The sequence below is a fragment of the Sminthopsis crassicaudata genome, chromosome 2, assembly GCF_048593235.1.
Source record: "Sminthopsis crassicaudata isolate SCR6 chromosome 2, ASM4859323v1, whole genome shotgun sequence".
Taxonomy (NCBI): Eukaryota; Metazoa; Chordata; class Mammalia; order Dasyuromorphia; family Dasyuridae; genus Sminthopsis; species Sminthopsis crassicaudata.
Window position 1 is genome coordinate 659860899 of NC_133618.1, and position 26762 is coordinate 659887660.

General features: G+C 50.3%; 1 protein-coding gene across 1 annotated transcript; it reads right to left on the reverse strand.

Moving 5' to 3' along the window:
- C2H15orf39 (chromosome 2 C15orf39 homolog) lies at nucleotides 1-26762 on the reverse strand. The gene is made up of 3 exons (XM_074296950.1): nucleotides 26255-26762; nucleotides 10157-13249; nucleotides 1-1827 (listed from the first exon to the last, which is right to left on the reverse strand). Exons 2-3 carry the CDS (start codon nucleotides 13209-13211, stop codon nucleotides 1430-1432), a joined length of 3453 nt encoding a protein of 1150 aa, XP_074153051.1. The 5' UTR covers nucleotides 13212-13249; nucleotides 26255-26762; the 3' UTR covers nucleotides 1-1429.

A 26762-nucleotide genomic window follows, 5' to 3' on the forward strand; every position in this document is an offset into this window, starting at 1 on the left:
TTCCAAAACAACCCAATAACTTTTATTGGCGTGTGCCACCGGGGCTGGCCGCCTCCTTACAAAACATTAAATAGTGAAGGGACTGACTTGAGCCGAGAACTGTACAAACTGTACACACACAAGAGGCCCGTCTGTGGTCCTGGGCTGCAGGGAGGGGGAGAGCCAGGCTGAGGAGTGGGTGGAGGGGCTCTGGACGGGTGCCCATGCCAAGGGCCAGCTTCCACTGGGGCGGGGAGGGCTCGGGCCCTCCCTGGAGGCGGCGGCCATGTGTCTTGGACACAGCTGAGGGGAGTGTGGGGCACGGAGATGGCATTTCTCAGGGGCTTTTAGCGGCCACTGCGTTAGAAATGCGTCAGGTTCTCTGGGCAGACCGGGGCAGGCAGGATACCCTGATGGATGGCCCCTGGCCAGGAAGGCCCACAGCTGTTTAAGTGCAGGTTAGCGGTGCCTTGGTACTCCCCAGGGCCTCGGAAATGCAACTGAACAGAGAGCGGGCCTGGGGAATGGTTGGCCCTCCTGGGGGACCTCGCCCTCTGTCCAGGGTCTGGTGAAGGGCCAAGATGTCAGCCTGTGGAAGTCAGCTCTCCTTAGTGTTGGGGTACGGGGCGCCTCGGTTTCTGGCGCGTCCCTTCCTTTAAAAGGTCCCTAAGCAGACTCCCACCCAGACCCACGACTTCATGGCCAGAATCGTATCTGATCACCTAGGTCACCGTGGCAAACCCTCACACCCAAGTATCTGGCAATGTTTTTCTTCAGCTCAACCAGATATTCCAGGGTGGGATCTGTAGAAGCAAGGGGGGGTGGGAGCAAAAGAGGGGAAGGGGTCCTGACTTCCCTGGGGAATTTTGTGCTTTCGGAGGGCCCCTGGCAGCTCCCCCCTCGCCACATGCTACCTGAAGTCAGGGCAAGCTGGGGCAGAAGCAGCAGAGGCGTTTGTACCTGGGTTTCTTGACTCCATCCCAGGGCCAAGGAGGAGCAAGAACGGGGATACCTGGAGGAAAGATTTGGCCTGGGGCTAGTGAGAGGAGGTAGCAAGCCAAAGAGAAGGGGGCGAGGAAAGGGGGAAGAGAACAGAGGACCAGCCTAAGGTTCAAGTCCTGAGGGACAGAAAGCAAGGAGGAAGGAGTCTCCAGTTCTCAGCCAAGTCCTTGCTCTGGAGAAGAGTAGGAAGGTGGGGAGGGGAGAAGGCCGAGAATCCCGGGCACTCTGGTGCTCAGCCTGGGGAGGCCAGCAGGGCGTGTTGCCAGGCCCAGGCCACCCCTGCAGCTAGAGCTGGCCTTCCGGGTCATCCTCCCGGACAGCCAGGGAGCACCGGCCCGAAGGCTCCGTCTTAGCTGAGCAACAGCAGGCACAGTCTTAGAACATGAAACCTTGGACTCTCGGCCTTGGATGGACCTCCCGGGCCCAGCAGCTCACTTGGTGAGGCTCCCTACCCTACCAGCTCTGGGTAAGGGGGAGGCTGGGCCTGTGCCAGGCCTCTTCGTCTGCCCGTGGGCAGTGGCAGGCCGTCCTGCCAGGCCGCCTGGAGCAGGCGATGGAAGCGGGCACGGAACAGGGAGCCGGGGAGCCCAAGCGGGGCCTGGCCTTGGGTCTCTTCTCTAGGTTTGGCGACTGAGGCTCTTTCCGGGGCAGGCTCCGACTCGGGGGTTGCCCCTGGCTGTCCAGACTCCTCAGAGCTTGGGCCAGGGGTTCCCCTCTTCTTCTTTTTGGTCTTGGAGCCCCGGGGCTCCAAGGTGGCTGAGACTGAGCTGACTTCTTCTCGGAGCTTGGAAACTTCTGAGGAAGCAGCTTCTGCCTTAGCTTGGGGGCTCTGCCTGTTATGTTCTCCTGGGGGGAAGAAAAGACATCAAGCTTAGGCAGGTGCGACAGGACCTATGGCGGCCCCACTATTCCCCCCGCCCCGTTCCCTCCTCGACCCCTCGTGGGGTCCTATCTAAAACCGAGCACTCGGTTCTCCTGGCGAGCCCCCCATCTCCTCCCCAAGGACAGGTGATGCAGACAAAGATGAAGGTATGAGCACACACACGCAACCACCCAGAGGGCACCCTTCTGGGCACACGCATGGCAGGGGCGTGGAGGGGCGGGGGAGCTGCCCACGTGGTCACAACAACAACAATGTACCTCATCCTCTCCTCCTCCCCGTCTCCCCCCAAGCCCAAGGTGTCTAGAGAAGAGGAAGGAAAACAGGCAGGGAAAGCGGAGCAGGAAGACGAGGGCAGGATGGTTGTTTTATTAAGCTTTCTCCACAAAATGGTACCTACTTGGAGGCATGGCCGCCAGGCTGTGAACAGGAACCTGTAAGAAATAAAGGTGGGGTAATTTTACGGAGAGAGGGAGGGGGAGCCCCCTGAGTCCAGGGGAAGGCCAAGAGAGTCTGAGTGAGAAAGTCACCTCTTTAAGTGAGCTGGGAGGGGGCACGGGGACAGAGGAGGGCCCCTTGTCAGTCCCTCTCGGGATAAGCACTAATCCTGTCCCTCCCTAAATCCCAGTAAAAGGAATTGGGCAGAATGGTCCGAGGGCCCCTGACAGTGAGGATTCCAAGTCTTCCTTATGCTGGGTATCACTAGTGAGAGACGCCCTCCTCCATCACTTACACAGACCTTTTCAGGCTGCCAGTTTAGTCCCTTCTGGGCCCATCTCCAATCTTTGCTGATCAAAGGCTCCCTCTTTAAGGGAACCCCCTCTGCTTGGGGGGAGGTACTGCTGCTTCCCCACCACCTTGCCACACAGGGCTCCTCTAGTGTGGGGCACTGTCTATAGAAAGCTGGGAACAGGCACTATTGTGCCGGGTGGGGAGGAGGACGGGGACAGTTTGCACCCCAAACCCAGTTACTCAAAGAGCCACGACTTGGATGATGTGAGTCGCCCCTCCACAAATCCAGGCCCCGACACCTCTCTGCTTTAGGAGCTTGTCTCTGGACACTGATGGAGCTACAACATACATCACCTGACAGCTACCCTGGTGACTGACCTCTTGGGAACTTAGCCAGGCTGGTCCTTAAGACAAGAGACAGAGAGTCAAGTGGCATTAGAGATGGAGTGAGGGGCTCACGGAGGTCGGGGGACTCAAGGGCAAACGCAGGACAAGTCTTCACCCCTATCGCCCCTTCCTCACTGTGTGCTGGGCGGAGAGCAAAGGAGAGAACCCGTGGAGGGCAAGACAAAGGCAAACAGCGGCTTCTCGGAGGAGTCCCCCAGATCCCAAGTCACTGCTCTGCATCTGGGGCAAGGCTCGCCCAGAGGCAGGGTTCAGACAAACAGCGCGCCTACTGAAAACATGTTCCAGCACCCTCCTTCAGGTGGGAGTGACTCGAGCTACGTAAGAACCAGTTCCGAAAGATAAAAATAAAAAGCTGCCAGCCACCAAGTTCCCTGGAGTCTCATAGACTTCCCACCCAGACGGGGAAGAAATGCTTTTAGACTCTCCCTCTTGGCCAAAGAGTCAACAGCTGAGTCCTTTATCAGCTCTCCTGGGAGAGAAGTAACCCCCGTGTACCATGTCTGGCTGGTGTTGTGGGAAAGAGAGGGAGGGAGGGAGGGAGAGAGAGAGATTTCATAGGTGAAACCCTAGGGGTAAGGAGGAGGAACCCTGATTAAATCTGGTTGACATTTTAGAATCATTGACTCATAAAATGTCAGAGCTGGAAGAGACCTTAAAGTCCACCAGACTTTCTAATGTTACTGCACAAACTTTCAGATGAAAAAAGTATTGATTTGGCCTTTGATTTTTTTTTTCTTCCTCTCCCCTTTCTTTTATTCCTTCCCCCCCCCCCCTTAATTCTTTAAGGAATGGCTATCTGGAGGAAGAGATACAGGGGAAAGTTCAGAAAAAAGGGTCGTTAAGGTTTACTAGCCTCAGACATTTACTAGCTATATATGACCCTGGGCAAGTCACTTAATCCTGTCAGGCTAGAGAAGCACATGACAAACCACTTCAGTATCTTTGTCAAGAAAAGCCCACGTGGGCAAGAGGAATCTGGACAATGAAAAACTGAACAATCACAACAATTTTCCCTTTCTACCACCTAAAGTTTGCAGAGCAAATGAAGAGCACAAGCAAGGCTTAGTTGAAGAGAACACAACTTTTAGAACACTGAATGTCCTCGTTGTAAAGCATTCTTGTTTGTGGTCCACTGTTAGAATAAAACTCTTCCAACATCAGCCATCACTGAGGCCAGAAGTTCTTAAAAGTTTTTTCAACCTGGTCGCTTGCGCCTCATTGCTACAGTATTCAAGGTAAAATCCAAAAAGATCAAAAGTAAATGTAAAAAATCATATAGATCAAGTGGGACTCTAATGAAGAGATGAGAGAAAATATTCCCAGCCTACCCTTTGTGGAGGCCTTTTAATTTGGACTTTCTCAACTTGTTTTTCCTCTCCAACCAAAACCACAACTGTCATTTAGTTGGCTGTCAGGAATAGGAACAGATAAGGGTACTTTGTTGACATTATAATAAAGAGAAAACATTAAAATTATTTTTTAGAAAGAGTAATGCTAAAAACTATTTTGGAATATATGGGGACTTTCCCCTCCCTTTCCAGACAACTTCCTGGGGTTACAAGCCCAGTAATGTAGTCTCTACTTCAAAGGACATAGACATTTTTGTCACTTTGCATAATTTCAGATTGCTTTCCAAAATAGATACCACTTCACAACTCCACCAACAAAGTATCAGTGTGTCTATCTTTCCAACACTGATTTTTGTCATTTCTTGTCATCCTTGCCATTTTGGAGGAAATGAGGTGAAATCTCAGGATTGTTTCAATTCACATTTCTCTTATTAGTAATTTGGAATATTTTTATGGAGCTGTGCATACATGGCTGGTTTTTTTTTTTTTTTTGAGGCCTGTTTATTCCTATCCTTTGATTACCTATTGGGGATTGGTCACACCCATTGTTACTGTATCTTCAATATCAAACTCTTATCAGAGAAATCTCCTTCTCCCCCTCCCCAATTCGGCCTCTTTCCTTCTTATCCTAGGAATATTAGCAAAGAATTTTTAATTTCAAATAATCAACATTATCTTTTGAAGTGCTTCTATCTCTGGTTTGTTTAAGAATACATCCATTATTGTGAGAGTTGATTTGTTTCTCTAATTTTTAAAAACAGACTGATTTTTAAGATTAATGTCATCTATTTATAACGTATTCTGGAGTGTGCTTGACATTCCCCATATTGGTCTAAACCTAGTTTCTGCCAGACTGTGTTCCAGTTTTCCCAGCAGGTTTACTTGTTTTTTAATCAAATAGGTAATTATTTCCTAGGTAATTTATTTTCCCACTTTATTAAACACTGAGTTTTTGAGTTCTATTGTTTCTGAATCTTCCCTTGTCTAGTCTTTCCATTGATCTCACTAAAACCATCACCATGATTTTGATGACTGCTGCTTTGTTATAGTTTGAGGTGGAGAAGTGCTACCTCCTCCCTGTCCCCCCCACCCCCCACACTGCCCCAGTCTCTCTTTAGCCTTACTTCATCTCATCATTTCTCTTTATATTGAGATCTTTTATTTTTCCAGATGGATTCTGTTATTTTATCAAGTTCTGTAAAGTAATCCCTTGGATGTCATTGGTTTAGAATCAAAAACTTAATTTTGGTGATGTTTTTATTTTTATTATATTGGAATGGCTTAGCCACAAGCACTGCATATTCCTAAAGCTCTTTAGGTTGTTCTTTATATTCCTCAGAGGAACAGTTTATAATTTAACCTATCCCAATCTTGTGTGTGCTTTTAAAGGTTGGTGCCCAGATATTAATGCGTGTCATAGTTATTTGGAATAGGATTTTCTTATTATTGCTTCTTTCATTTTTATTATATAGAAATGCTATTGATTTCTGAGGATTTATTTTGTAGCCTGCAACTTTGATGAAGCTTTTAATTTTCTCAGGATCTTGGCTGATTCCCTGGGGTTTTCACATCATTGGAATAGTTTTTTCCCTTCTTTACCTACCTACTTTTATTACTTTCTCATCTTATTGTGAACATTTCCAGAACTATATCAAATAATAGTGGGATCTTCCCACTATTGAGTGAGCATCCTTGTTTCACTTGCATATTTACTAAAAAAGGTTCTAATGTATCCCCATTGCATGTGATGTTTACTTTTGGTTTTAGATAGATGCTTATAATATTTTTTATAAGTCATTCTATGCCTCCTATATTTTGTAGGGTTTTTAGCATGAAAGAATGTTGTACTTTGTCAAAGGCTTTTTTTCCTCTCGGCATCTTATCTTTCCAAATACATGCAAAAATAGTTATCAACACTCATTTCTTTAAGATTTTGCATTCCAAATTTTTTCTCTCTCCTTCTTCTTTCCCTTCCCCAAGACAGCAAGCTAACCAGCCTAGGTTATACATGTATAATCCTCAAAGGCTTTTTCTGAACTTATTGAGATGATCATACACTTTTAAGTGTTTTAACTTTTAATGTGATTATCTAGAATGTTTTCCTAATATTGAATCACCCTTACATGCTTAGTATAACTCTCCTCAATCACTTGATCATGATGAATGATTTCTTGGATAAATTAATATAGTCTGATATGATTTTGCTTAAAATTTTTAAGTCAATATTCATTAATGATATTAATCTATAGTTTTCTATGTTTTTTTCTTTCCCTGGTTTAAGTGAGTATTAGGATTAACTTTCATAATAGAATTTTGATAGAGTTCTAAAAATTTTTGAAAATAATCTCTGAGGTATGGGAGGTTTGATAGAATTCTGCTATGAAACCAGAAGGCGAGGAGTTTTCCCCTTAGTAGTTCCTTTATAGTTAGATCTAGTTCCTTTTCTGAGGTCAGGCTATCTCTAACTGATGTTTGATAATTTGAGTATTTCATATTTTTGAAGATGTTTATTTCTTTTGCATTCTAAATTTTCAAAAGTAACTATACATATTACGTTCAAGTAATTTTTATTTCTTCTGACTTTGTTGTGCTTTCACTTTGTTCATTTGCTATTTTATTAATTTGATTTTCTGCTCTCTTCTTTTAAATTAGATTAGGTGAATAGCTAGAGTTTTTTTTTTTGTTTTTTTTTTTTTTTTACTTCTTCAGCTCAGCTGTTCCCCAAATTTTTGGTCTCAAGGTTCCTTTATACTCCTAAAAATTCCACCCAAAGAGCTTTTTGCTGGTTAAGGGTTAAGAGTAGCATCTATCAACCAAGAACTACAGAACATCTATTTTCAAGGTCCTGCCTTATATACCTATATACCCATTATCTAACTTGATGCTCAATAAGCAAGGTAGGAGAGGAGGGTTTGTTATTCCCATTTGACAGATGTGAAAACTGAGGCCCAATGACTTGCCTGGGTCATGAAGTGAAGCGAGTAGAAATGGGTTTTATCTATAAATATTTACTGTGTTATAGACATTAAAATGTCTCAGGATGGAAACAGTTGGACTTGACAGATGCTGGAAAAGCCACGCTTAGAAAACCACTACCCAGACAATGACCATCATTCGTAGCAGTTTAGTTTCTGATTAATGAGGAATCATAATTGTGGCTCTTTCTCTCGGGATCTCCACCTCATCTGTAGGCTTCATACACACTAAAACTGGGTTAGCAAGTTCAACAACCGCCCCCCCCCCCAAGAAAGCATTTAAGCATTTATTATTGGATGTGTGTGGGGAAGGAAGGCCCTGGGGTAGAAGTATGGAGGAGGGGGGATGTGACAGCTATCAAATACATCGGCTCCTCGAGCTCATGGAGTCATAGACTAAGAGGAGGGTAAGACACCGACATGATACCTACTATTCCACGACGTGACAGAAATGTAGCGCAATTCTACAGCACAGTGCAAGGACAGCAGGGGCACAAAACTCTGCGTGTGAGAGGTTTACTACTTATTGACCACGATCCCAGGAGGTTGCACGGAGGCCGTGGCAGGCGATCGAGCTTTAAAGGACAGGTGGAGATTTAAAGGGTCAAAAGCTGGAGGGAGACCGTTGTAGGTACGAGGGAAAACATGAGCACAGAGGGGCCAGCGGCACTGGGAGCGTGCGAGGGAGAGTAATGAGACAGAAGGCTAGAAAGGTGATGGGCTGGTTCAGAGAGCTGAGGCCCTCCACTGACTGGTCAAGGAACGGGGACGCGGGAAGTGATAGCAGGGGAAACAATGAAATCTTGGATTTACTGCTTTGACAATCATGTAAAGGTCAGATTGGGAGTGGAGGGGGGAGGGAGAGAGGGGGAGAATAGAAAAGAACACGAGATCCTATTATTTTTACTGTTAAAAAAGCATTTGATTTAGTAGAGTAAAATTGTGGCCCCTTCACAAAGTAGCTCCCAGGCATATTTCAAAATTATGCTAGATTTCCTTAAAGATAGAATAGAGATAACATTGTTCAATGAAACTTTTGATCATTAATATCAATCAAAGGATAAAACAGGGAGTCATGTATTTACCAAATATATTTGCCGATATTATGGAGGAGATGCCGTAAGTCAATCGGGTTTATATGTCCCAACAAGCAAAGGGTCTTTGGGTCACTGGGAGGTGGGGAAGTAGAAACAATGTCCAGTCACCCTCAGCAACCCTCTTTGTGCGCCAAAGGTTCCCATCCACAACCCGCGCTCTCTCTCTCTCTCTCTCTCTCTCTCTCTCTCTCTCTCTCTCTCCCTACTATGAAAATCTTCTTGGACAGCCCATAATCACCAATAGCACTTCTGTTTTCAAGCCCCCCCCCCCCCACTCCAGCAGCAGCACTCTGGGAGGTAAGTAAGACTGTGGGAGGAGGGATTGTCCCCATTTGGCAGATGAGAAAACTGAGGCTCAATGACTTGCCCAAGAGGGTGAGCCAGTGCCAGAGGTAGTCTTGTCTCTCATTTACAGTGAAGGCATGGCCTTAGCTACTGAGTGTTCCAGAACCTACACTAGTTATCTGCTGCATCCGGAGCATCTTCCTCCGCTGGCAGCAGGGAGGAGGCCGCTCAGTATTTATCACTTGGGAGGCGGCCAGGTGCTTCTCCAAGGCCGTGCTCCAGCAGCCCCCCCCCCCCCCGCCCCGGCTGGCCAGGCCTGGACAACGGCCCGGTGCTCACTCAGCAGAAGCCGGTGACCGTTTGAGAAACCACGCAGGCCCGGAGGGCCGGTGATCTGCATCACACGCTGATTCAGAGACTTGCAGTCCCCACGGGGCTTCCTCATCGCTCCCCTTTCAAGGTAAGGAAACCTAAGTCCCAGACAAGTCAAAATCAAAGGCCCGGGACTGGCCTCCCCACGCCTCTCAGCCTCATGGGGGGGAGGAGGGGTCCGCACCAAGGGGCTGCTCCCTCTGTCCTCCAGAACCCCGAGTGAAGCGGGCAGAGCCCGCGGCTGCTCCTGTGTCCCTCTGAGCCTGACGCACTAATGTGCCCAGAGGCCCTTCCGGTCACTCGCTCCCAGGTCCGAATCTTATCCCACAGACCCGAGGGCGGGACCGGAGCCAGAACTACACCGGGAAGGCGGGGAAATCACCTTCTCTTTTACAAATGGGGAAACGTAGCCCCACCAGCCAGGGAGGCCTCTTACACACAAACCTGCGCAAGCTCTCTGGGCCGGGCATGGGCGGGGGGAGACAAAGACAAACCTCACACAGTCCCTGGCTTCGAGGACCTTCCAGTTCCTCTCCAGCTACGTATTAACTTGGATCTGATTTTACATAAAGCTTTTATTTAAGCCCCAGATCCCAGAGGCTCAGCAGAAGGGGCAGGACTAGGGCTGGGGAAGGGATAAAAGAAGTATATATAAACATTCCGTCTTTCTTAGTGTCTATATATTTATATATTCTGTACACATATCACGTGTAAATATATACATAATATATATTTACATATACACAAATGCACATATACTAACACATATCTTACATATACAGAAGTACATCTCTCTACCGCAGCCTCTAGGCTTCTTCCACAGGCTGTGAAGAGGGGCTGAGCCCAGAGGGGCCGGGGAGGGGCTGGTGGCCCCCGCCTCCCGAGCCGGAAGGAGACAGCGGGGCTCTCTGGTCCCTCGCGGCCACCCCTCTCACACCAGAGGCTTCCAGGGGGATCCAGTGACTCCCGGCAGAGGGGGAGGGGGCTCGGGAGGGACCCCCAGCCTGGCAGTGCTGGGGCTGCCGCTGAGAGCAGGAGGAGGGGGGCGGGGAGCGGGGGGCGGGGCGGGGAGCTTACCCAGCTGTCTGCGGATGCAGTCCCGCCACTGCAGGCCCAGCAGGTCCGGGTAGATGTCTGGGAGCTGGCGCAGCGCCAGGAGCTTCAGCATGCGGGAGGTGCAGCCGTCGAGGGCACAGTCCCGGAGCGCCCGCTCCTCCGACAGCGTGGTGGGGCGCAGCTCGACTCGGTGCTCCTGGAGCACGTGGTCCACTGAGGCCCCGGGCAGCCGGGGGAACAGCTTCTCCTTCACCAGATAGATGGGGACAAAGATGGCTCCGGCGCGCACCACGTGGGGGAAGGGACACTTGTGCGTGAAGAGGAAGGTCTCCAGCTGGGCCAGCAGCTCCGCCAAGAGCCCCTTCACCCCCACGCAGCTCAGCCACGTGTCCCGGGCCCGGGCCTCGGCCGCTCGGGGCCTGCTCGGGCCCTTGGCAGGGGAGGAGGCCGGCGGCAGAGGTAGAGACGGGCTCTCGTCGGCCTCCTCCAGCCACTCTCGGAGCCTTTCCGGGGACGAGCGGGCCACAAAGTCAGAAATGGCGTCGCACAGGGACAGATGGAGGCCCGTGAAATGCTGCTCGGGGCTGCCCGCGGACGTGGGGGCGGCCTCCGGGCCCCTGCCGGCCTTGCCCGCGGCGGGGGCCGGCTCAGACGCCACGGGAGGCGCGGGAGGCGACGGCTCGGGCAGAGCCACGTTGAAGCAGGTCACCTGCAGGGGCTGGCTGAGGAGCTGGAGGTTGGCAGACTGGGTGGGGGCGGGGGTGGGGGTGAGGGCGGGGGCGGGGTTGGGGGAGGGGGCGGGGGCAATGGTAGACGTGGGCGCCGGTCGGAGGATCTTGAACTTGCGGAACATGAAGGCCACGGAGCTGTGGAAGCTAGTCCTTGGAATGGTCTCGATCATGGCGGGCACCAGGGGAGGGGGGGCGGGCAGCCTGGGCTGCTCTTCCTGGCCAGCCTGGCTCGTTTCTACCCCGTCCGGGGGTGCCGCGGGCTCGGCGGGCAAGCCCTGGTTCAGGGCCCCCTGGGAGAGCTCGGCCAGTTGCTTCTTGAGGCTCAAGTCCAGCGCCACCTCCTCCCTGGGCGGGCACTGGCTGCCCAGAGGGGGCCCCGGCTGCCCTTGGGGCTGCCCACAGGGAGTCAGCAGCAGCACGTCGCACTCGTGCCCGTCCTTCCCCTCGGCGTCCTTGGGGCCTTGGCCGTAGGCCTCGGCATCTGCGCAGGGCACCAGGGGGCAGGCGGCGCTCGGGGGCTGGGCCTTGGGCAGGGGCAGCTCGGGCATCTTCTCGCACCGATTGTCCAGGTAGTCCCGGTAGGGCGCCAAGCTGAAGACGTTGTTGATGATGGGCATGGGCGGCGAGCAGGGAGGCGGGATGGCACTCTCGGCGTTCTCAGCCTGCTGCAGGGTCTGCGGAGGCTCCCTGGGGGAGGGGAGCGGGTTCTGGGGCGCGGGGCCCGGCGGGCTCCTCGGCGCGGGGCTGTCCGGGATGACGATGGGTGTGGTGGGAGGCTCCTCCAGGCCGGGCTGGGGGTGGGCTTCTTCCTTGGCAAAGCTGTATGGCCACTTCTTGCCCTCCGGCTCCAGCCGGGGCTTCTCCACCTTGCCGGGGCGGGAGACGGGGCAGGCGGCCTCCTTCTGGGGGGCGGTGTTCAGGGCTGGCCCCCCGCTCCCCAGGTGCTGACACACCAGCTGGAAGGCGCTGTGCTGATTGGCTCCCAGCTTGCCCCGGGGGGCCTCCTGGACGGGCGACATCCCTCCGGCTCCCAGGGCCGGCCCGTACAGGGGCAGGCCGTCCCGAGGAGCAAAGGCAAAACCGGGCGTCTGAGACATGAAGTCCAGCTGGCACTTGGGGGGAGGCGGCGGCGGCGGCAGCTCAGGTTCGTGGGAGGTTGCCGTCCCAGCCTTCAGGCTGGGCGAGCTCCCCTGCATGGGGCCCGCGGGGTAGGCACAGCTTTCTAGCTTGGAGGGGGGCACACAGGGCCCCCGCGCTGCCTGCTGCTGTGGGTAGCTCCCTGGGAGCCCGTTTCCCCTGTAGCTGTAACCCTTGTAGGGGTTGGGGGACTGCAGAGAAAGCACAGAGCTGTTAGGCTTCTCTGGGGGCGGGTAGCCGGGGGGGTACAGCAGAGGCTGCTCGTGCATTGTTAGTGGGTAGTGGGAGGGTGCCCGCTCCTGGTAGGGGGGCACTGGGGGCTGTGGAAGTTTTGTCCAGGAGCCTGGGAGCCCTTCGGCTGCCTTCTTGTGCCCTCCGTACGGTGGGGAGTATTTGGAGTCCAGGAAGAGGGCACTCCGGATGGCACGGTACTTGTCCAAGGCCACCTGGTAGGAAGAAAGGTTGGCCACGGCCTCCTTGCCCGGTGCCCCGGACTGTGGCAGAGGAAGAAAGGTAGTGTCCAGGTGTTGACTCTTGCTGGGCGTAGTGGCCAGGGAGCAGTGGGAGTTGCCCTGAGGCAATAAGGGGGAAGCAACTGTCCAGTCCATGTCCAGGGGCCGCTTGGCCCCACTCTCAGCTGCCGGGGTCCCCAGGGCCAAACACGATGGCGCCCCGTAGCCCGGATCCATGTAACACATGGGGTTCCGATATATGGGTTTGGGGGCTGCCAGGGGGGCGCAGGCCGAGGGCCCCGGCCCCTTCATGCCCAGATAGGGAGAGCCCCGGGTGGCCTGCAGCAGAGGGTCGCGGTGGTCCAGATGCCCTGTCCACTTCTCCTGGGCCAGGAGCAGATTCCGCATCGCGTGGTCCCGGCCCTTCTCCACGGGCTGAACGCCCTCCGCTTCCCGCTGATACAGCAGACAGTTCATGAGCATGCTGTCCGCCCGCAGGGACTGCCCAGCCACCACGCCCCCATAGGACACATGGGGGTTCCATCCAGCCAAGTTGTCGTGGCCCACTTCGGGGCTCCCCACGGGGTAGGTGAAGTAGGTCCCCTTGTAACGTAGGTGGCCCTCGCTGCCCGGGCCGGGCAGGGATCCCGACTTGCAGATCCCAGCGGGCGGCCTGTGCCCAGCTTCCGCCTCGAGGAGGGCAAACTTGTTGTAGATCATGGGGTCCAAGGGCCCGGGCGGCCGCTTCCCGGTCATCACTGCGTTGGGCCTAGGCCTGCCGAAGACCAGCCGCTCTGAAAGAGAAAGAATGGAGGCAATGGTTAGGGGATCTGCGAGGCCCATCGTCCCAACCGGGGAAAAGTGCCCACCTCACCATGGGCGGGCAGGGAGTATAGGGGATGGGGCACTGGAGTACCCCCTCCCCGCCCATGCTCGTGGTACCCCCCCCTGGGGTGCCGCCCTCCCGGCTCCCTTTTCTGTTGTTCTCTCACTGCATTGTAAGTGGGGGCAGGAGCTTTGTTCTCATTTGTATTTCCAGCCCCGAACACGGCTTCCGACAACAAGTGGAGACTTAATAAGTGTTTACCCATCACCAGGTGCCTGGAGCTTTACAAACATCTCGTCCGGGCTGCAAAGGAGCAGAACAAGACCCCGGAAATTCTGCACCCTGGCCCATGGCCCAGATCTCAGGGACCCTGTCAGAACACAGGACGAACAACAAATGGGAACCCCTGGGACCACTGAGCCGCTGCTTAGGACACGGCCATCTCCAAACTCTTCGGTCACAAGCTCTGTCATAAATTCTAAGGCACGGCTGCACTCGTACTACATACTACGTACACACACGCACATACAAATGCACTAACAAATGTGCAGCAGAAAACGCAAAGGCAGAAATCAAAGGGACGATCTAAAGGTGAAACAAGCTGCGATCCTAGAGTAACTGGGGCTTTGTAAGCAGGGGTGTGACACTGGGAGAGCCGAGGCTACAGCAGCTCTGGGAAGAGAGGATGGAGAAAGGTCAGAGGCAGAGAGGCCAATGTGGAGGAGGGAGGCAAGAGGTGCCAAACTGAGCTGCTCTTCAGTTCGTGACTAATTCTGGGGTTTTCTGGGGAAAATGGTACAGCGATGGGTCCTTTCCCTCTCCAGCTCGTTTTACAGATGGGGAAACTGAGGCACCCAGGGTGAAATGACTTGACCAGGATAGCACAACTGGGACATGGCTTTCTGGTTCCCAGTCCTGTGTGTGCTCCATCCTCTGAGTCAAGGGAGTAATGACAAAATGGGCCAGTTGATGGGATGTGGGGGAGTGAAAATGAGGAGCCATTAATCTTTTCCTAATTCGGGGGGGGGGGGAGGAAGAAAGAGGATGTGTTGGAGACCTGCCTGGGCAGTTACTTGTGTGACCCCTGCTTCTGCTCTTTGATGACCTGACCACCAAACTTCAGGGATAGGAATCTTTTTCTTGAGGCTGGCTAGGTGGTGCCGGGGACAGAGGACAACATCTGGAGTAGAAAGCTCATGGCTAGCCCCTGACCTGCTGTGTGACCTAAGTCACTTAACTGCTGCCTCATTTCCTCAGCTGTAAAGCACCTCCCACAATATCCCACCACAGGATAAAATGAGATCAAGTGCTATAAAAAGCATTATTATACTGAGGCAATCTATTCCACTACAAGACATCTCCCCTTTATTCAAATCTGAAATTGCTTCATTTCCATTTCCATATATTGTTCCTACTTCTAATTTTTTGGGGATCCAGCAGACAATTCTCATTAAACTCCCTTAATTGAAGAGTAGCTACACGCAGAAGGCATTTAGTAATTGCTTAGCTAAGGGGAATGATGAATCAAGCAAATTTCATAAATGTTGTTGATCCCTATCTGATCTTCAATCTTCAAAATTATTGTGATTATACTTGGGAATCAAGAAAAATTGGGTTCAAATCTCTCATCAGAAACTTAATAGCTTAATAACTATGTGACCCTGGGCAAGTAACTTAACTTCTCACTCCCTTTCCACCCAAGTATCAAAGCTAAAAGCTAGTTTCAACTCCAGCCACATTTATTTTTTATTTTCAAAACATATGCATAGACAGTTTTCAACATTCGCCCTTGCAAAACCTTGTGTTCCAAATTTTTCTCTCTCTTTTCCTCCCCACCCTCTCCCCTAGACAGAAAAATAATCTAATGTAGATCAAACATGTGCAATTCTTCTCTACATATTTCCACAATGATCAATGCTGCACAAGAAAAATCAGATCAAAAAAGAAAACAATGAGAAGGCAAACAACAAAGAGTGAAAATACTATGCTGTGATCCACACTCAGTCCCCACAGGCCTCTCTCTGGGTGCAGATTACTCTCTCCATCACAAGATCACAGGAACTAGCCTGAGTCACCTCGCTGTTGAAAAGAGCTAAGTCCGTCAGAATGGATCACCATATAATCTTGCTTCCAACCACATTTACAAAACGAGGAAGTGAAGCTTGATGCATCTTAGATTCTTTTCAGCTCTAAAGTCATACCTTTTCAAGACCTAAAAGCCTTTTCATTTCATATGAAAAAGTCCCATGCTTCATCATTAAGAAAAAAATGTGAAGTATCAAAATTTTCATTTTGTTGAGAAACCACTAGGTGGCAATGTAAAAATATGGTGGTAAAAGGCAGGAAGTTTCGAAATCCTATAATCAATTGAATTATTCAATGATTTCATATCAATCATCAAGGATCCCTAATATTTGGCTCTGGGCTGAAGGCTAGGGATTAAAGATAAAAAATGGCATAGCCATCCCGTTCCCAAAGATAGTAGAACAGCTTAAGTACATTAAGATAGACTTAGTAAATGACTCTAGTTACCTCCTGTTTGATAAACCTAGAGACTCCAGCTTCTGGAATAAGAACTCGCTACTTAAACAAGAACTGCTGAGAAAACTAGAAAACAGTAAGGCAGAAAACCAACATTGACCAACATCCCACATCACAAACCAATATAAAGCCAACATGGGGATATGATTTCAACATAAAGGTTAATACCATAAATTAGGAGAGCAAGGAAAAGCTTTATCTGTCAGAGCTATGGAGAAGAGAAGGATTTCAGAAAATAAAATGACATTAAGAAATGAAAAATGGGAAATTTGAAAAATGAAAAATTTGCATAAACAAAATCAATGCAACTAAGATTAGAAAGGAAACAAAGCTTGGAAATAATTTTTACAGGTCTCATTTCTAAAATATAGAGAGAACTGAGTCAAATTTATAAGAATGACCATTTATCAATTGGAGAATGGTTTGCAAAGACTACAAAAAGGCAATTTTCAGATGAAAAAGTTAAGCTATCTACAATTATATAAAAATATGCTCTACATAATATTATTAGAAATATATACATTAAATCAAGTCTGAGGTACCACCTCATACCTATTAGATTGACTAAGATGACAAAAAAGGAAAATGATAAATTGTCAAGGTCCGGGCTACCTCCTCTGAAGGACTCAAAATAAGTCCTGGCCAGGATAAGCAAAAGTCTTTGCCCCACATTGGGCACCAAAATGTAATGTCCTGATCGTCTCTCAGTTGTTAATCCTTCTCTGGGAGTATAATCTTTTCCTCTGTGAGCAGGTTTCTTGAGAAGCTTCTGGAGCCTTCCCCTCCAAGTGTGGGATTGATGGACTTGTGAATCCACAGGACGTCTTCTCTTTGACTCAATCCAGACTGCCGTCCCAACTCAATGTCCCAGTCTAGATTGCTCTTCAGACTCAATGTTGCCTTCTTTTATCCTCGAAGAGAATGGGCTTGTGAGAACTCCTACAACCAATGAACTTGCTCCTTTTAAAGGTGCAAACTCCTTTAAATGTGTAAACTCCTTTTCAGAAGTCTAAAGGTGTAAACTCCTTTTAAAGGTTTGAACTAAAGGTGTGAATTCTAAGCTAGAGAATTGTTTAGACAACCTGAGTTAGCACCTTGTAATCCTAACAATAAATGTTCAAGAGGACATGGGAAAATTAGGACACCAATGCATTATTGATGGAATTGTGAACTGAGGCAGCCATTCTGAAGAGCAATTTGAAACTATGCATACCCTTTGATCCAGTAATACACTACTGGATCCATATATTAAAGAGCATAAAAATTGGAAAAGGACCTATATATGAAAAAAAAAAAATGTTTATAGCAGCTCTTTTTGTGGTGGCAAAGAACTGGAAACTGAGGGGATGTCCTATCAATCGGGGGACGACTGAACAAATTGTGGTATATGTATATAATGGAACACTACAATTAAGACTTAAATCAACTGATGCTGAGCGAAGTGAGCAAGACCAGGAGAACGCTGTACAGTTACAGCAATACTGTGCAATAATCAACACTGACAGACTTAGATCTTCTCAACAATACAGTGATCTAAGACAATTCTAAAGGACTTATGATGTGTCCATACCTAATCTGTTGCCAAATCCCGTCTTTTCTACCTTCTTCCCATCTTTTCTATCTCCTTTTCTTCTCAGACAGATGGTAAGACAATGGTCCACTTGAGGTGGTTCAGTTTTCTCCCTCTTTCTCCCCTAGTGACATTACTGTTGGACTTCATTGTGCCCCCAAGTTGGGGACCTCCCCCTGCTTCAGTTCCTGGTGTGTTGTATTCACTTGTTAGACTGGAAACTCCTTAAGGGCTGAGACCAGCTTCGATTTCATTTGCATTTTTATTTCCAGGCCTTGGCACATGTATTTTAACCAAGGTTTTTTGACTGGCTTGATTGACACTATCAGCATCCCATCTGCACTCACATAGATGCAGACCCTCATCATCTCATACATGGATTGTTGACTGATAGCCTCTGACTGGACACCCCATCTCTCCCCACTTTCATCAGTCCTCCACTAAAAAGTAATTTTGACTAAGTCACCAATAAATTAGTGGCTCCTTAACCCCTCCAGAATCAAAAAGAAAAACTTCTGTTTGCCTTTCAAAGCTCTTCTTTGTGATCAGTGCTAATGGCCTCTTTCCCTGGCTGCATCCCAAGCCTGGATTCTTTCCCTCCTCATCTCAATCTCCCTGCTCTCCTCCATTTCCTCCCAAGTCTCAGCTTAAGAAGCCCCAGAGACTATCCTTCTTAAGAATTGGAGGAGGAGGGTGATGAGATGGGGAATGCCCTAATGGCGCCTGCTTGGGTGTTGAACTGTGAAAATGAGAAGCACCAAGCTCTTTAAGCTCATCAGCTCTATCTCCTTAACTCCTTTTTTGTCCAACTCTCCACGCCTACCAGCTGCAATGTCAGTAGCATCCCCCTCCTGTTCTTTCTCTTCACACTTCCTTGTCCCACTGTTATCCTTATTTTTTTAAGAACTCATGGGATTCTTTAAAGCCAACTGTATTATATTGTACATAAGGAATGTTTCCTCAGGAATTGAATCAGGACCTTTAGCTTCATAATATTCAATTAGTTGCTCTCCCACTACTTTCCACAAATCTGGCTCTAATTTTTCTTTCTTAGAGAGCCAAGGTGATACACTCTTAATACATTGATCTTAATACATTAATATAGTGATCTGGACTGTTACCAACAAACCTTGCTTCTCTATTAACCTAACTATGCATGTTGAATACACTCCCCTGGGCTGGGGAGACTCTTTTCTTAGTATTTGCCCCATTTCAGCTAAAGAAACAAAAGTGACTACTTTAGCCCTTAACAAAGTTTCCTGCTTGTCTATGTTTATACTCACCCTATTTCCGGGTTACAGGGACTTCTCCACTGAAGTTACGATCACGTTAGTCGAACTGCTGAGTGCAGGACCTCATGTCCATAGCCTCACCTTTAGTGCCAAAATGTATGCCGGCGATCTAACCTCTGGAAGATCTCAGGAAGATCTCAGGAAGATCTCAGGACCAGCCTGGGTCTCAACGGAGGAGGCAGGAGAGCCACCAGGAGGTCGGTCAAAGATGGAATGTCTCATTTCCAATCCTCTCAGCCCTTAAAAGAGCTCAGAATGATTACATCATTACAGTACACTAAGTATGTGTGAACTAGAGCAAGTGATAACTATGAGCATCCTGTAAGTATCCCTTGCTTCAAGTACAACACAGGTGGTCACACCCTCCTTGATTTCTTAGGAAAGGTGGGAACACTAAAGGGAGGTGGGAGATGAACCAGATATTTTTAGCAGATTCCCAGGAACCTCTGGGCTGAAGGGTTTTAAACTGTAGAGGGCTGAAGATAGTGTGGGAACTCTATGTGAGGTATAAGACCCTTCAGCCCAGAGGGAACCTGTGGTTCATTTCCCACCTCCCTTTGGTGTTCTCACCTTTCCTAAGAAATCAAGAAGGGCGGGACCACCTGTGTTGTACTTAGAAGCCAGCGATACTTACAGGGTGCTCATAGTTAACACTTACTCAGTGTGACTGATGAGATAATGGTTCTCTAGTGATGGGGGAGCTCCAAAACTGCCCTGACCTGGGGAAGAGAGCCATGAAGTAAATGCTTCAAAAACTCCTTGAAGGGGAGAAATTCTCCTTGAACTCTTGCCTCTGTGAAAGACCCCCCTCTCCCCAGGGAATCAAGATAAAGTGGTTTCATTCTATTATCTTGGTGGGCTATTGACCTCTATTGAGCTGAAAATTGGCTCAGCACCACTACCAGTAAACGGTCCCCATTCTACTGGAAATCTAGGCCTGGGGGCAGTGACAGCATTAAGGGAATCTGGTTTGGTTGAAACTTCTGCCTCAGATTTCCTTATTAAAAAAAAAAAAAGACAATTTTAAACTTATTTCTTTGCAGAGAACCTAAAAAGCAGGGCCATGCCAGACCAAGGAACCTCTCCTTGGCATAGCTGCCTTCGAGGACCCTCTGCTCACTGAAAAGACTTTCTCTTTTCAGCATTAACCCTCTTTATCTCTCTCACCTACTTCTCTGTCAGGACCAGGCAGAGTCCAAAGCACGACCAGTTCTTGTCAAGGAACCCCTCTCTCTCCTTGGCATAGCTGCCTGCCAAGACCCTTCCCCGTGAAAAGAGACCCCCCCCCTCTTTTCAATGTTAGCACACCCCTGTTTTATCTGACAGGATTTTCTCCTTTGTTCATCTTTCTGCTAGACTCCTCTGCTAGACTATTTTTCTGTCAGGACCTTACCATTGAGGAATTGTCTCCTAGCAAAAGTTGACTTCTCAGTGCTAATAAACTTTTTGGCTGTCCAACTTTTGGGGTTTGTAAATTCTTTTGTGAAGGACCTATGCCAACCTGAAGGGGTTCCCACAACTCTCTGCCCTTCAACAAACCTCATCATTAGTTCACATATACTTAGTGTGATATAATGATGTAATCACTCTAGTTGACATACTTAGTGTGATGTAATGATGTGATCAGACTGAGGTATTTAAGGGCTGAGAGGACTGCAGAAGAGAACACAGAGTCTGAGTCATGGAGACAGACACAGATCTTCCTGGTGGCTCTCCTGCCTTCATCCCTCTCCATCCAAGTCCAAGGCTGGTCCAGAGAGCTAGTCTGGACATTACATTATACCTTACCCAGAATTCCCCCATTATCTGCGGCCCTCTGTACCCAGAGACTGATGAATAAATGAGAAATCTCACCTGCTGACAGAGAAGTGATGGCCAGACTAACAATGCCTAGGGAGAGGTGTTTGGGGCCACTGCCACCATGGAAACTGCTTTTGTTTGACTGGGCTAACCTGTCAAAAGGGTTTTGTTTTCCTTTTCTTAGAGGTGGGTGGGAAGGGAAAAGAGGAGAAAAATAAATGTGTAATAACTGAAAAAAAAAAAGGGAAGGAGGGAGGGGGGAAAGGTAGAAGGGAGGAGAGAAAAGAAAGAAGGGAGTGAAGGAGGGAGGAAAGGAAGGGAGGGAAGGAGAGAAAAAAGGGAGGAAAAGTTAATAGAGGAGGAAAGAAGAAAGGAAAAAAAGGAAAAATGGATGGGAAAGAATGCCCCAGAGAATCACTTCAAATGCTTACTGTGTATGACCCCAAACAAAGCTATAAAATGAGGAGGCTGGCCTAGGTGGCCTCTAGGGTCTCTTCCAGTTCCAGCTTGAGAGTCTTTTACAATTGGGTGGATGACACTGAGCTCTCCCACTGGCTTATATTTTCTCCATAACGCCTTGGGGGGAGGGTCTCCCCTAATCTTTATTTCTTCTAGCCCACCCTCAAGCTGGAAGCTCAGATGACCTCCCCCCACAGTCTAAAGAGAGGCCAGGTCTTTCTAGGGTAAATGGCAGCCCAGCCTGGGCAGGAAAGAAACTCAAGACAGATGAATTCTCCAGTGCTTCTGGTTCTTACGGGAGTAGAAGATGGGAAGAAGGGAGTGAGTTTGCTCTGAAGAGATAAGAGGGGCAGAAAAGGGTCATGGAGGCTGGATGGGAGAAGTGCCTCCCTCCCCTCCTTCATGGTCAGGCCCTGAGTCCACGAACTATAGAATGGGAACCAAGTAGGTCCCTGCCTGGGAGCTCTCAAGGGGCTCAATTCTGTAGCACCCAATTAATCTGGTCTCCCTGGAAATCCCCCTCCCTTACAATAGCTTACAAAGTTAGACTTTCTCTCAGGGGAGGGGGAACTGAGGGAACAGAGGCAAAGTCAGCCCAACCTGTTAAATAGCTATCCCTAATATTAAATAAGTTGATTTGGTCCTGCACTGTTAGGTTCTTACTAGGTGCTAAGTCAGTACTTAACAATTCTCTAGCTCAGGGTTCACACCTTTAGTTCACACCTTTAAAAGGAGTTCTGCAAAGGTGTTTACACACCTTTAAAAGGAGCTAGTCCATTGGCTGTAGGAGTTCCCACAAGCCCCTGGGAGTACCCACAAGCCCATTCTCTGGGAGGATAAAAGGAGGCAACATTGAGCTTGGAAAGCAGTCTGGATTGGGTCAAGGGCAAGACTTTCCAGGAGAACTTCAGAGAAGTTGGAGGAGATTCAGAACCAGGATTCAGGAAGAAGCGGATTTGAGATTTTACCTTCGCTCTGGCTGGAGGCTCCAGAAGCCTCCCAAGAAACCTGCTCACAGAGAAAAGGATTAACAGAAAAGAGATCTCCTCCCAGAGAATGATAGAAATTCTAGAGACAATAGAACATCTTACTGCACTGAGCAAAGGCTGAGGATTTGGAATATCACCTTTCCCTTCTAGCAGGCCACAATGGGTACCAACCTCCTCAGAAGCATCCTCCCTTCTTGTTTCTGCCATTCTCCACCCCCCACTTCCCTCCAACCTTGAACCAGGCCTGACCTGGCTCCCCTGAGCCCTCTAGCTTCTTCAGGGACTATCAGATTAAGCTAAGGAAGGGGAGCAGGAGTAGGTAAGGTGCCATTTTCCCTAAAGGGGAAGAGTCTGCTTCAGATTCTGAGTGCCTTTCCCCCTGGGAGTGTGGGAAAGAGAAGGGAGCATTCCTAAATGAATCTCACAGAATTCCTTGATAACTTCAAAGAATCTTTCCTGACCCCAAACAGAGGAAAGATTAGAACAGCACCACTCTCCCATCCATCCATCCCTGAAAGAATGCTCATCCCTTTATCCTTGCCTACTCTTTACCCATATCCCTGAAGATGTTCGCACTTGGGAGACAGGAGACCACTAGATTTCTTCAAGTATGTGTCTCTCTTTCCCAAGGTTATTAAACATTCCTTCCCTTTAAGTTCTTGACAAACTGGTCCATTTACTGTTTCCCAGAACATTCAGGACTCCATACTGTTTATGTTGCCCCTATCCTAAGTCTCTCCCTTTATATCCCCCCAACTTTGTTCAACAGTTTCATGTGCCAAAGGGTGTTTCCTCTAGAAGCCCCAAGTCCTTAGATCTGTCTCCATACTCAAATTATCATGTCTCTGCTTATCTATTTACATGTCACATTCTCCAAGGAGGGTACAAGGTCCTTGGTGGCTGGGACCCGTCTCCCTCTTCCATTTTGCCTCAATATGCCCATGCCTTCCATACAGCAATCGTTTTAGATAACAGCTATCATCATTTTTTATTCATATACTCTAGGTCGTGGATGATATTGTTAGCTCCACTTTACAAGAGAGGAAAAAGAGTTGAAAGAAGTTATGTGACTGTCGATCATCCCACAACTATTAAATGTCCAAAGCAGGATTTGAGTTCACTACTCTATCTGCTGAGTTACCTAGCTGTCCATTAAAAAATGAATCCTATAAAAAGCCTTAATTTAAAATAAGTAAATAGATGATGGATAAATCCTCATTGGACTGATTGTCCAAGGCCTAGAGGCTGAACACTTTGGGTTTCCTTTATGGAATAAAGTGGCAAATCTGGAGTAGGGAAAAAGGCAGGACGAATGTGATGGCCTTAGATTGTCAGTGAAAAGGTTAGCAGGTCCTTTCCTGGCAGGTGACTTTGAAGGTGGAGAGGATTTCTTCAGCCTCATTCATCCCAGTAATAGAGACATGGGTCTTAGCCAGAGGAAACAGGCCCTGTCTGGGGCACCTATTATCTACATGTTCTTAGGTAAGTGTATTAAACTCTCAGTGTCCCCTGAGCACCTCTCCAAGGCTAGAGTTAAGCCTGATAATTGCTTGAGTTTCCACACAGGGAGTTCTTTTCAGAAGAAATTATAGCTCCCAGGTCCTATCTCCCCTCCACCAGCAACCCCAAAAACACAGAACCAAACCCAGAAAAAACAGTAAATATTATCTTCTCATTCTTAGGCAGGAGGATGTGAGGAGACACCCCCCCTCATTCCAAAACTCTGGGGATCCCAGTTATCCAAAGAGTCAATCAAGTCTGTTCTTTGCCCATGCTCCCAGGAAAGGTCCTCAAGGACAGGTCCACACAGTTCCTGCAGGAGGAGCTCTAAGCACAGTTTTGTAGCAGGGACTTTCCTCTCAGCAGGACCCCAACCTCAGTCCTGGGAAAGGGGAGAGGGCTTTTCTAATTCTTTAATCTGAAACATTCCAGCACTTTCTCTTCTGACATGTTCTGGGACCCCAAGTGCAGAGAGTCCAGGTAGGATCACCAGATTTGGGGAGGATGGTGGTTAGAGTCTTGTTGGCTAAACTCCCTTCTGTAACTCCCTTCCCCAAGATGGAGCCAATATCCATAGAAATGAATTAATTGGTATTTGACTCACTTGCATCAGTATGAAAAATGATTGATAGTTGGTTGACTTGCTTAAGTATGACCAACTATTTCCTTCGTGCTAAATAGATGGGTAGCCAAAGGCTTATTGAAAGCTAAGAACTGGATTGAAAAAGGTTGGGAATTTCAGGTACAAAGGAAAAGGTTCTGTAAAGTCAAGTTTTGAAATGGAAGTCTATGGATCTAATCCAAACTCCACTAGTCATCCCAGGTGTGCTGGGCAGGTGAGCTTCTCTTTTAGGGTCTCAGTTGCCTTCTTTGTAAAATGAGGCTAGACTAGATTGGAAATGCTTAGTTCCCCTTTTTTAAAATCAGGGACTTACTTGGCAGTCTGAGGAGGTGTATGGACTTTATCAAAGAATGTTTTTAGGTGCATCTAATAAAGTATATGGGAAACCAAAGGTTGTAGTCAAGTCAATAAGTCAACAAGCATTTGTTAAAGCCCTACTATGTGCTACCCTGTGCTAAGGACCCCGGTGGAAACATGTCTCCATCAAAGCTCATGATGGAGGTGGTGTCTCTTGGACCTGTGGTTTAAAACCCCTTGGACTACATTATCCTTCTGGTCCTAACATTTTTGGAAAAGTTGCTGCCAGTGGCAGTCAAGGTGGAGTCTCCCACTTAGCTGTGGACAGGTCAGTCAGCAGGAAGGGCCCAAACCACAGCCTTTCTCTAGGTTGTTCTCCTCCCCTCACAGCACTCCACATGGTGCCCACCACCAGGTGCATGGTCCTGCCACTGCCAGCCTGGCACCTCTGAAGCCTCCCAACCCCCGGGGGTTAGCTACTCCCCAGTCCTGAGTAGAAGGGGACCTAAAATGGCCTCAGGCCTGCTCCACCCCAGCCACTCGTGACTCTGGTGTCTTCTTCCAGGGCACTGGGGCCTCACACACAGATAGCACAAAGGCAGCCTTTCATTTCATCTCCCCCGGGGCAAGAGCCCTGCATTCCCCTCCCCCCATCCCCCCAAACTCTTAATAGGGAGCAGCAGGTTCCAGGGTCCCGGTGGTCCATCCCCCCACCCCGGACACTGGTGGGTCCCCATGTGGGGCGGGGCGCACGAGCACCACATCCACCCATTCACGCCGAAGAACCCGGATCCGCGGATGCGGCGCTCACGGAGAAGCCGCCGTGGGCCGAGCCGTCGGAAAAGCAAACCCACCCGCGCACGTGTGAGCTCGCTCATCACCCTCGGCAGTAAACACACACGCACCGTGCCCGCTTCCGACACACCGGAGACACGCTCAGGCATGCTCACGCAGCTGTCGGGCCCGGGTTCGGAACCTGGCCTAGGAAGGCCCCTAACCGGCGTTACTCCGGGCCCAACGGGTCAGCGGACGCCCTAGGCCCGCCGGACACGGCCTCCTGCCCCTCGGACCCCGGCTCGTGTCGCCTACCCGCCGCCAGCAGGCCGACAGCTTCGCTGTTCTCTGGAGATCGCTGGCTACGGCGGGGGCGGGGGTGGATGGGGGGCGGACATTCATAGACACAAGGCCTCGGGACGAGGCGCTGGGATAGAGTACCCCGAAATCAGCTCCTTAAGGCCACATGGCCAGACCCTCTTCCTCCCCGCCCCCCTCGGCAGTTGCCAGGTCAGCCATCCCAAGAGAAAAGCGGGAAGGAGGGGGGGGGGTAAGACCCTCTTTCCCTCTGCCCCCCCCCATCCATCCTCTCCCCCAGGCTCCCGAACTTCTCGGCCAGTCGCTGAGAGAGCGGTGCTGGCTCTCGGCTGGCCCTGTTCACCACTCCCCACTGACACCCCGAAACCCCGCCTGCTCGGGTTGGTGGGGGGGGCACTACGACGGCCCAGTCCTGGGTCCCCTGGGCAGGCGACCTGATGCAATAATGCAGTAACATTCCCCCCCCCCCGCCGCCTCTCCGCTGGAGGGGCCCCCAATTCCCCGTCAAGACCCTAAGACAGCCATCGCAGTCCTTCCGCGGTCGGGATGGGGGGGATGAAGGGGGGCTACGGAGCCCCTCGGGGCGCCCCAGAGCCATGCGCACGGCTTGCCGGTGGGGGGAGGAAAGGGTGGGTCCTCGGTCCCCCCAGCCCCGGCCGGTAGGATGGGAAGTCAAGTCAGCCTAACTTTTCTGCCAGGCCCGCATTGAGTCCGGAAGGAAGCTCAAGGGCCGGGGCCGGGGGCTAGACTGGGCCGGGTGGCCGGGCCAGGGAGGGGGAGGCGCGGTGGCAGGAGAAGGAAGCCCGCTTACCTGTTGCTTTTTGGCTCGTCCGCCGCTGCTCCCTCCTGTTGGAGTGCGTGCCCGCTGGGGCATCTTCCAGGAGCCACGGGCGGGGGGGTGGCCTGGGCTGGAGGGGGGGGATTCCGGGGAGGCGGGGGCTTCCTGGCGGCGGGGAGCCGGGGCGCCCCGAGGGCTGGCCGCAGCCGCGAGCGGACCTCCGCGGCGAGCCCGGCCGTTGGAACTGCCTCGCAGACAGCCGTTCCCCGCGGCGGCTGGGCGCAGTCTGCAGTCCCCGGGCGGGCAGAGGGGGCGGGGAGGAGCCGAGGGCCGGGGAGGGTGGAGGGAGGAGGGCAGGGCCGGCCGGCAGGAGAGCCGAGGGCGGGGGGCTGGGGGGGGGGCGCCGCGCACCCGGGGCCCCAGGACAATTGGCGGATTCGTCAACAAGGAGGCGCGGCGTGAACGCCGGCAGCCGGAGGGAGAGACGGGGGCGCAGCTGGCCCAGGCACCCACCGCTACCCTGCCGGGGATGGCCGGGGGT